Below are 11,537 nucleotides of genomic sequence, written 5' to 3'. Positions count from 1 at the left end.
GTCTATTACCGAATCTTTTCTTGTTCAAAGTTGAAAATTTCAATTGTTAATCTAATTACCATTTTTGATTTCTCTTTTCCAAATTCAGCATTCAATGGAAGATTATAACATATTTCTTAGTGGTTTGTTTAATACTTTAAAGAGAAACGTTGATGGGTAATTAAAAGAAAAAAAAGGAACATTTTAAAAAATAGCAAACTATTCGATTTGATTTCTTTTTTCCTATATTTTATAAATAGTTTCTTTTTTTTTTTTTTTTTTTTTTTTTTTTTTGCTATCAATAACAATTCAAGAAAAGAAGGAAGAAGAACTACATCCATTTAGACAAATACAAAAATTAGGGTAATTTGTCAAATTGTATTGATTTAATTAAACTCTAAAATTTCAATCTCATTAGTTTCAATTTTGATGAATGCATATTGATTTTAACTTAAAAAAAAGTGATACACAAATTATTCATTATATAATTTTGTCAAAATTCATACAAATTCAACCAAAAAAAATTGCTATCCTTATTAAAATTATGGAGAAAAAAAAGGAAAAATTATTATAAATAATAAAATTGTTGAAAATATTTATAAAATATATCAAAATTTCATATTCATACACTTATTTTATTTTTATTTTAAAGGTCAAAAAATAGATATTCTTTTATCATCTAAAATATAGTTTTTATTCCTTTTATCCATATTGAGTGGAAATTATGAAAAGAAGGAATGTGAATTCATTTGAGAACTTACTTTATTTTTTCTTTCCTTTTTTCACTCTTTAAATGCATCTAATTTTTAGCTTCACAAATTACTAAATAAATGAATATATAAATTCTAAAGTTAAGATTAATTAGATTGTATGCTCTTAATTCATATCAACTATATATCTTGTTCTCAACAAAATAATTAATTGATTTATAATTTTGTTATCTTAAAAAATAAACCAAATTATTTTTATAATTTCTTTTTAAAATTAAAAGATTACCCCTCCTTAATTACCTTTAAGAAAAATAATGATTTGCATGAGAGATTTTGTCAAACTTGGAAATGATCAATTAAAAGAAATCAAAAGAAATCAATATATATTCCCTAATTTATATATATATATATATTCATATGATAGATAATAAAAAGAAACAAAATAGAAAAGAAGATTCATGCTTTGCCACCCATTTCCCATACAATGAATTCAAATAATAATTATAATATATGATTCTAATTAACATGCTTTATGCTTTTTGATATTGTCTAAACTTTTTAATTATGTATTATCATGATTGATAACATTATGTCAAAACCCCAACCTTGGGATTCATTACAATGAACCTTTCCCCTATATATATATATATATCCAAATTAAAGACCAAATAAAACCATGTGATTCTCTCTCTCTCCACATGACAATTTTAATTTTTTTTTAAGATTCAATGTGATATGCGGAGATTTGCTTGTTGATTCGATGAAATCTTGATTTTTGATATCATAATTTGTTGGTGATGGGCAAATTAGAAAAAGAATGTAACTACGTCAAGAGATAAGAAAGGAAAGACGTAAGACGTGACTTTAAAGTAGATCTTATATTATAATTTCTAACTTAAATTAATAATTTTAATTATTTTTATTTACATGTTAATACGTATATCTATTGTAGAAAAAAATTGATTTTAAAAATGATAAAAGACAATGTACGTATTTACACAATAATATGTATGTATGGAAAAGTTGTAAAATTTAATTTTAGTATTTCCCTCTTTTCATTGAGACATATGAAGAGACTATTGTTGATATTAATAAGTAATGACATTTATAAGCTTCATCCTAATTTTTATAATAATGTTATATTTTATTGTTTATAATAATAATGGTTATGGATCGAAAAAAAGTTAAAACTATTTACAAAAGAAGAAAAATTCGAACCAACTAAATTTTTTTGATATATACTTAAATAAGAGCTAATAAAATTAGGTCACTAATTCATTAAAAGAATAATATTAATAAAAAAGAAAAAGAGTAGATGTCATGTTAATAATTTATTCTTTACCTTTTTTTTTAATTTTTTTCAACGTAGTCCTTAGATTTCAAAGTGCTATAATATTATTCTTTTGAATTTGATTTCAATTTAGTCTCGGTAAGTTTTAAGATTTTTACTTTTATTTTGTCGTAGTTGGTCTTTTTGAAAATGAAATAAAAATAAAAGAATTAAAATAAATACCTTAAAAATACATAAACTAAAATGAATGAATATATTAAAAATAAAGGAACCAAAATGAATAAATAATTTAAAATAAACATATACTAAAATAAAATATGTAGAAAATAATATAAATAAGGTACTAAGAAATTAAATACACTTGAGTAAAGGAATATATATATATATATATATGAATAGAATCCAAAAGGGTTTATTAAAAATTTAACTAAAAAATGTTATATAATTTTTCTATAACCATTATTATAGATCATTGAAAGAAAAATTAACAAAATGATGGTTAAAATATTACAAATATTTATTTCTATTTAGTTTCAATAAGAATTATTGAACCTCAAATTTTTTACTCGTGAGATACATACAAGCATCAATCGAGTTAAGTCGTTGAATTTAATATTTTTAATATGTCTTTAAATTTTAAATTTTATATCATTATTATGAATCCTTAAGAAAAAAAAAATAAATAAATAAATAAAAAGAAAAAAAATACTTTAAAATTTAGAGGTCAAATTATAGATATTTTGACCAATCAACCAATCACATACTTGATAAATGATATCATTTTTATTTATTTCATTTCATTCTAAATTCAAATATATAGATAATATAATTCATACCTATTTTTTTAAAAAAAATCAAAACCTAACCTCTAATTGATCAACAACAATTATTGAATTCTACAAACTAAATAAACACACACATATGTGTGTGTGAAGCACATGTAAATGATTGAAATGGAACAAACTAATGAATAAGAAAAAGGAAAAAAAAAAAAGAAAAAAAAGGTATAAAAGTTTTGATAACATTATAAAATAAAATTATTAAATATTTTAGTAACAAGTGGGGCTGATGGAAAAAAAATACATTGAACTTTTAACCTATTCATTATTTAATTTGGAGTCCCTTAGTCTGACTCAAACCATATATTATACATTCACACACACATATATATCTCAAAAATGGCCTAATTGGACTTACAAATTTAAAATAATTAAAAACCATATGTATAAAATATTCAGATTCATTGCATATTTAATTTAGACTATAAATTATAAAAATTATGAAAATTAAAAGAGCCATCCAATTGGCTTGAAATTATTATAAGCCCATCTCATATGACCTTTGCTTTGTTCTTCCCTCAAAACTCCTAAACAAAATTTAATTATGTTTTTTCTTACTCAATTTCCTCCTAATTTCCTTAATCCATCTGTTCTTTATTTAGTACAATTTGTGGCAAACATTGCTACTACTACTAGTGGTTTCTTGCCAAATAAGGATTATTCATGTTAGTGTAACATGTATGTATACGTCGTTTTATAATAATATATATTATCATACTTACATATCAATAATGTCTTTTGAAAAAAAAAATTGTAAATTCTAAATAATATAAGTCAATGAATAATAATATAGTTCAATCAATTAACATTTAAAAAATGTATACTTTTATTTCTATAAGACTTTAATAAAATTAAAATTTAACTTTAATTAATTGTGCATTTATAATTATATGATTAGTTTAAAATAACATTATGATAAAGTTTGTGTCATCTCATCATCTCTCTTTTAGTCACTATAGATTTAATTTTTTTTTCAAAATGGATAAGAATATTATTTTTTATGTAAAAAATATAATATGTAAATATCTTATTAAAATGTAAATTAAAATTAAATATAAGAGTGGAAGAAGAATTTTCAAAAGTTACAATAATTACAAATAATCACTACAAATTAAGTCAACATATAAATTATGAAAAATAAAAATTATTCCTTCAAATTTTAGATTATTGTCTTATTCCTATCAACAATAGAAAAAAAGAAGAAGAAGATATATTTAATAATTAACATTATCTATTTATGTGTTACTAAAGTCATTGAAATATATTACAATTTAGGATAAAGTCGGTTTGATTTTAATAAAGTTATTCTTGTTAATAAAGCTAATTCTTGTATTTAAATTAGATGCTTGAGATTGAAAATTAGTGATGAAAAAAAAAATCCAAAAACAATTACATAATTATTATCAAGTAAAAAAATTAGTTTAAAAAAAAGTTATGTCTTTATTTCAATATATAGTTGCCTTTATGATATATATATATATATATATATATATATATATATATATATATATATATATATATATATATTCTTTTTTAACATTATAATATATACCTAAATAATTGTCTATTATTGCATAAGTTATAATAAAGTAAAGACTACACATATATATATATATATTGAATTAATTAAGAAAAAATTGAGTCAATTTTTCATTTTTCATTATTACATGATTTCAAAATAAAACATAATTAATTCATTCATTTTTAACAAATGTGACACTCAAATTAATATCTATATAGAGAATAAAATGACAAAATAAGAACTAAGACAGGACGAGTAAATATTATTTTCAATTAGCTACTTTAAAATTCACTATTTGCTATGCTATAGTTTAGTTTAGTTTAGTTTAGTTTTTTTTTTTTTTTTTTAAAATTATTTGTTATTATTAAGTTTATTTTTAAATTAAAATAGTTTAAATTATTATAACCGAACTGTACGACCAATTTATTGTCCTAAAAATCTCCTAAAATGATATTTTCAATCTCTATATAGAAAATATTTTTAAATATAAAAGAAGGAGTTAATTTATTTATGAATATAATGATATTTGACTGGCATGATAGATGTGGATGAAGTCAAATATTTGCAATTTACGACGTAGAACTATGTTGAATCTACAACAGTCAACAGCTCATCACACACAACTTTTTGTTTGGGATTCATCATTCATGCACTATTGAAGCAAAAATATTATTATATTGAAAAAGGAGAGAGGAGAAAGAAATGTAAGGGGGAAGTTCCGGTAGTCGGTAATGGGAAGATTGGTTGGACAGTGGCAAAGGGTCAAGAAGCAAGAGGGAGGGAGGGAGGGGGGGTCTGCTTGGAATTTGTGGTTTTATGGAGAGATACATTGCACATTCACAATCCCACCTCAAATTCATACTCATTATATGAATTTTTTGTCGCCCACTATCACTGACATTGACATCTTCCACCCCTTTTCTTATTTTTTTCATTAATCAATTCTATATTCCAAATATATATACTCTTTTCATTCCATTTCTTCTTCCCACTTCACAAATTTCTCTTCTTTCTTCTCTTTTTTCCCCTTTTCTCTATTGGGGTTTTCTGCAAATGCTCTTCTTCTTCTTCTTCTTCATCATCTTCTTTCTCATAATTCTCATTTGCATTTTCTTCGACCTCTTCTTTGTGGGAAGCTTCTCTTTTCTCTTCTTCTCCTTCGTTGCTCTGTTGCTGTCCCCATGCCTGCCCTCGTCAATTACGGCGGTGAGTTCTTTGATCTTTTCTATTTTGATATTTTTTTCGTCTGGGTAGGAGTTGAATCGGTTTAATTTGATGGGTTTAGGGTATTTGTTTTGTTTATGACTTTGCTTCTGAGGTTTTGTGATCTGGGTTTGTTCGAGGATGGTTGATTTTTTGTGGAGAAGTATGGTATTTTAGATATCTTAAGCTAGTTTGTTCTTTCATGAGAGTAATTTGAAGATTTCTAGTTTATGCATCATGTTAAATGTTTCTGAATGTGTTAGTTTAGGTTTGTAATTAATCTAGTTCTTTGAGAGAGATTGTTCTGAGGATGGATTTTATTTAGTAATGAACTGAATAGGTGGAACTTTTTTGAAGAGAAAAGGTGTGCAATTTTTGCTGATTTGTTGTTGTTATTGGGTTTTCAGGTGATGATGAATATTACCCTGGGGGTTCCTTTTACTCCAGCCCCATGGATTTGGATGCCTTTCTACCAACTTCCTCTCATGTCGATCTGTATTTTCGTCCTAGTAAGAGAGCTCGAATCGGTGCGCCGGTTGTGTTTGGAGGAAGAGAATTTGAGCAAGAGTGTACGCCATCCATTGAAGCTCTTCCCGATGAATGTCTCTTTGAGATTTTCAGGCATCTCCACAGTGCTAGAGAGAGGAGCTCTTGTGCCGGTGTCTCGAAACGGTGGCTTATGCTTTTGAGTACTATTCGTAAGGCTGAAATTTGCAAGAGCAGAAGCACATGTATCAGTCAGACGGTTGAGTGCTCAAATGTTGAGCAGCAGAAGACGATTTCGGTAGTGAACTGTGATGAAGATCAAGAGGATGAAAGTAATGGTTTTCTTACAAGATGTTTGGAAGGCAAGAAAGCTACTGATGTTAGACTTGCTGCTATTGCAGTAGGAACTAGTGGACGTGGGGGATTGGGTAAACTTTCAATTCGAGGAAGTAACTCTACTCGTGGAGTTACCAACCTTGGTCTTTCGGCCATTGCCCATGGTTGCCCTTCTCTTCGGATGCTTTCTCTGTGGAATGTACCATCAGTTGGGGATGAAGGATTATTCGAAATAGCTAGAGAATGTCATTTGCTAGAGAAGCTTGACCTCTGCCACTGCCCTTCAATCTCAGACAAAGGTTTGATTGCAATTGCGGAACAATGCACTAACTTGACCTCTTTAAGCATTGAATCTTGTCCAAAGATTGGCAATGAGGGTTTGCAAGCAATTGGAAAATTATGTTCTAAACTGCAGACCATCTCTATCAGAGATTGCCCTCGTGTCGGGGATCAAGGTGTTTCAAGCCTATTTGCTTCATCTTCTTGTGCTATAATGAAAGTAAAGATCCAAGCATTGAACATAACAGATTTCTCTCTCGCTGTGATTGGACATTATGGCCAGGCCATAACACACCTAACCCTCAGTGGTCTTCAGAATGTTAGTGAGAAGGGATTTTGGGTCATGGGCAGTGCTCAGGGCTTGAAGAAATTGACGATGATGACGATTGCTTCTTGTCGAGGGATGACCGATGTGAGTCTTGAAGCAATGGGAAAGGGAATTGCAAACCTGAAGCAGATGTGCATTCAGAAATGTTGTTTTGTTTCAGACAATGGATTGATAGCTTTTGCCAAAGCTGCAGGATCACTTGAGATGTTGCAATTAGAAGAGTGCAACAGAATCACCTTGTTGGGTATTGGCGGTGCCCTCTCGAACCATATTCGGAACTTGAAGTCTCTTACTGTGGTGAAGTGCTTGGGGATCAAGGATATTGCTCAAGAAGTAACATTGCCCTCTCTTTGCACCTCCCTTAGATCCTTATCTGTCCAAAACTGCCCTGGCTTTGGCAGTGCCAGTCTCTCAATGGTTGGGAAGTTATGCCCTCAACTTCAACACGTTGAGTTGATCGGCCTTTACGGTATTACAGATGCCTCAATGTTTCCACTTCTAGAGACCTGCGAAGGGCTTGTGAAGGTGAACCTTAGTGGCTGCATAAATTTGACCGATGAAACTGTTTCAACCTTGGTTAGGCTGCACGGAGGAACGATCGAAGTTCTTAATCTTGATGGTTGCAGAAAGATAACTGATGCAAGTTTGGTAGCCATTGCAGATGCATGCTTGTTACTAAATGAACTAGATGCTTCGAAGTGTGCAGTCACTGATGCCGGGCTTGCAGTTCTTTCATCTTCAGAGCAGATAAATTTACAAGTTCTTTCCTTGTCAGGTTGTTCTGAAGTATCAAACAAGAGCTTGCCTTTCCTGGAAAGATTGGGAAAATCACTCGTCGGTTTGAATCTCAAAAACTGCCACTCAATCAGCAGTGGCACAGTTGGGACAATCGTCGAGAACTTGTGGAGGTGTGACATTCTCGTCTAACCATGGATAGTCAATGCTCAGCAATGTAGTTATAAAAATACGAGTAGATATCGACAAGTTCCAAGTTACACTATAGGTACATCAAGTTTATATGATATTTTTCACACAGATAGCAACATTCAGCAAACTCTTCTCCATAAACAGCGGGCTTCCCGGCAGCATATTCTTTCCATGGCTTGGTTGTTTTAGGGAACTATGGCCAATTACCTTCATTTTTTGCAAGCTTTCTTTGCTTGTTCGACTGTTTTGGGTCTCCTTAATTTGATGGGAGACTTCCTCTTTGATGGCCATGGCTCCCTAAGAAATACAATTACCAAGTCTCAGTTAAGATTTGCCTGTCTTTGTACTCCCACTTGTCTACCTAATGGTTTTGTCAAGCTGAATGTTCTATAATTAGATGTTTTAGCTTACAGATTCATTTCTTCAATGCATCTGCCTTTTAAGCTTTCGATATATATATACCAAGTCTTTTATCTCTGTTGTGTTTTGTAATAGTCTTACTTGGTTTTTCATCATTCCGTAAAATGTCGTTGTTCTTGTTCGGTCGCTGTCTTTCGTGTTTGTTTGCATATGTTATGTTTTGCTTCCAGTCGATGTTAAATGTCGATATCTGTTGAATCGTGAGCTTCGGCATTGGTATTCTGTTTGTTCGGTCAACCTATGTATAATGGTTGTATTTTTTCGGAAGCCAATAGTCGTTTACGGTTTAATATGTGTACCCTGTAACTTATGTGTTTACTGAATAAATGACAAGAGATCTTCCTCTTTGTTTCCTAAACTTCTCCTCTTGTTGTTTAGTTGACTTGCTTCATTGGTTTTGGTATAGAAACCCTTTCACATGAAAGGGTAAAATTGTCCTTTTACTAAAAAAAGGGTCATATACATTTTCTTTTAATGAACTCTAAAGTCTATTAAAGTTATTTAATTTTCTTGTTAATTTGTCAAAATTTGTCACATATGGCAAAGATTGATTGATAATTTCAATCAAGTTGTTTTGCCATCTTTTGACATAACCAAAATGCTTTTATCTTTATTGGCCACTTTGGGACAAGAAAACAAAGTGGTGTAATTAAGGATTTGGAAAATCATAATGAAAAGGCTGAGAAAACACTCACATTCAAGGAACTATAAGCCTATTTTGGTAATTGAATTGGCTAAATTTCAAACAAGTTGAATTATGTCACATAAATTTATAACATGAATTGGGTATTAAATTTTTTGTTCACATGTTATCTCAACATCAAAGTAAAATCACTAGATATAATTTGAAGCAACTTGAAGTTCTAAACTTAATTTATCATATTTTTTTTGAAAAAAATTGAAGTGTTAAAAGTCTTTTTATGATTTGTATTTGAATGGCAACTAAAGAGAATATGGAAAAGAAGTCCAAAAGGGTTTTTGCCATTGCCTTCCATGGCACATTCATTAATTGTTCTCTTCCAATTAGTGAAGAATGGAATAGTCTATCAACTTTCCTATATGAATTAACTAAATGATTATTCTTCTCTCTTGCTTATTTTCTTGAGACATGTATTATATTGACGGTGTTAAAAATAGATATGATCCTAGTGATTTAGGATGTTCTTAGTCTCATTTTACTATATTTAAAAATGTTCATTCCTAAAAATTAAAAATTAAAAAATAAAAAGTAAAAAACTCACATTTAAAAGAAAAAAGAAAAGAAAAACAAAATCCAAACGGCCTTACATAACCCCGTTTCTCTTCTCTCAATCGGCACCGTCCAACCAAATTCCTTCCTTTCTAGAAATTAACGGCCTAGATCTGTTCCTAAGTGCAAGACCATGGTAAGGTCTATGTGGCCTACTAGTAACGGAAACTGTTAACGGCCTAGATCTGTTCCTAAGTGCAAGACCATGGTAAGGTCTATGTGGCCTACTAGTAACGGAAACTGTTTCCGGCGTTTATCGGTCAAATAACACTTGAAATAAAAATGGATTAAAAGATATCCATATTTTTAAAAAATTTATAATATTACAATCAAATTTTCATAGCTGCACTGATTTTTTTCCCTCACCAATTTGATTCTCAATTTGTCCTTTATACAGACAATGGAAGTAATTAGTCATAGTGGCATGGCAGTCACATAGGACTTAATGTTCATTGACACTTTATGTATTGGAAAAAAAAGATAAAGTTGTCTCCCATATTTTTTTTTGTAAGCAACATGAATCATGCATACTTTAATTTTTAATATCATTGCATCTATACGAAAATTTCCACTACCCTTCCATTTTCTCCTTCATCTCATAGATACTATGGAGGAAGAATTTTTCAAGTTGATTTCTTACCAATCAGAACTTACAACCATTTTCTATTGATCCATATAGAAAATGGCAGTGGATGGTTTGACATGGAGAGTCTTGATGAGACTGAACTTTGTAAAGATCATACCCATGTATCACATTTGATAAATTTGTGTATTTGGCTCTAAACGAAAAAGGGCAAAAAAAAGCAGTCATATTATCTTTAATCATCTTCATGTAATCACTTCTTACCATAGAGAGATATCTTCTCCAATTGGATTTTATCACGTTGGAAAAGACATGGTTCTCATCTTGGATGTGCACGTTTCAAATATCCTCGATAGGCTACATGATTTAAAAAAACGGACTTCCTTAACAAGACTATCTAGAGGGTACATCCTTAAGACTATCTAGAGGGTACATGGACCAGGACTGGCCGGGACCGTCCTTAAATAGAAGTTCTTTTTCCTTTACTTTTGAAAATGTGAAAGAAAACGTAGGATAATTACTTTTGAAAATGTAGGATAATTACTTTTGAAAATGTGAAAGAAAATGTAGGATAATTACTTTTATAGTATTTAAATTGCCAGCGCATTGATAGTGTACAAACTCTATTCAAAGAATCGAATAGGATGTATCTTCCATAGACTTTTCCTTAGTTATTTTATCTATGATATTTCAAGACACCTACCAACCATCTCACTTGATTTTCATATATAACACGATTTGAATGCATATATCTAACACTTAGTTTTGATACATAATATGATTCGAATGTATATATCTAACACTTAGTTTTAATACATAATATGATTTGAATGTATATATCTAATGGTTATTCGAATATGTATTTGACTAAAAGTAGAGCTTTCGGGACAAACGAAAGCATAAAGCATGATTTGATGATTTTCGTAAGTGCTTCGTATCATCATCCTACCATAAGACATATCTTTCTCTTCCTACCATAAGAGATATCTTTCTCCAATTATATAATACATGGTTCTTTTTTTTTACCCAAATGATCATGACAATTTCATCAATCCCAGACTCCATAGATATGATGGTTCTGAGAATGCCGAATAAAGCTCAACCTATCATTCACCTCAATCAAGCTATGTAAGAATTCATTCACCTTCAAGCTATGTAAGAATTTTCCAGAATTTTGTCGTAAAGGAAATAAATACAAAGTCTTTTCCCATCATAGTTGACACAACCGATGATTATCTAGTGCAAAGCAGACCACCAACAACACTAAAGTTAAATGTAAAAATCAAACAAGGAAAAGTAATCAAATAAAGTCCAAGTAGTTAGATGAGCTTCAAGAGGCTGAACTTAAAAGAATGACCAAGAAGAATGTATTGGATTCAAAAAAG

At 29.6% G+C, this 11,537-nt stretch overlaps 1 protein-coding gene across 1 annotated transcript; it reads left to right on the top strand.

Moving 5' to 3' along the window:
* The first annotated feature begins 5,153 nt into the window (after positions 1–5,153).
* LOC103497170 (EIN3-binding F-box protein 1-like) lies at positions 5,154–8,678 on the top strand. Its single transcript, XM_008459272.2, has 2 exons — positions 5,154–5,547; positions 5,952–8,678. The coding sequence occupies exons 1-2, from the start codon at positions 5,523–5,525 to the stop codon at positions 7,898–7,900; spliced, it is 1,974 nt and encodes a 657-aa protein (XP_008457494.1). The 5' UTR covers positions 5,154–5,522; the 3' UTR covers positions 7,901–8,678.
* Positions 8,679–11,537: the final 2,859 nt, after the last annotated feature.

This window comes from Cucumis melo, chromosome 5, assembly GCF_025177605.1.
Source record: "Cucumis melo cultivar AY chromosome 5, USDA_Cmelo_AY_1.0, whole genome shotgun sequence".
In the NCBI taxonomy this organism is placed as follows: Eukaryota; Viridiplantae; Streptophyta; class Magnoliopsida; order Cucurbitales; family Cucurbitaceae; genus Cucumis; species Cucumis melo.
Note: the sequence above shows the minus strand (reverse complement) of the source record. Positions and strands in the feature narration are given on the sequence as shown.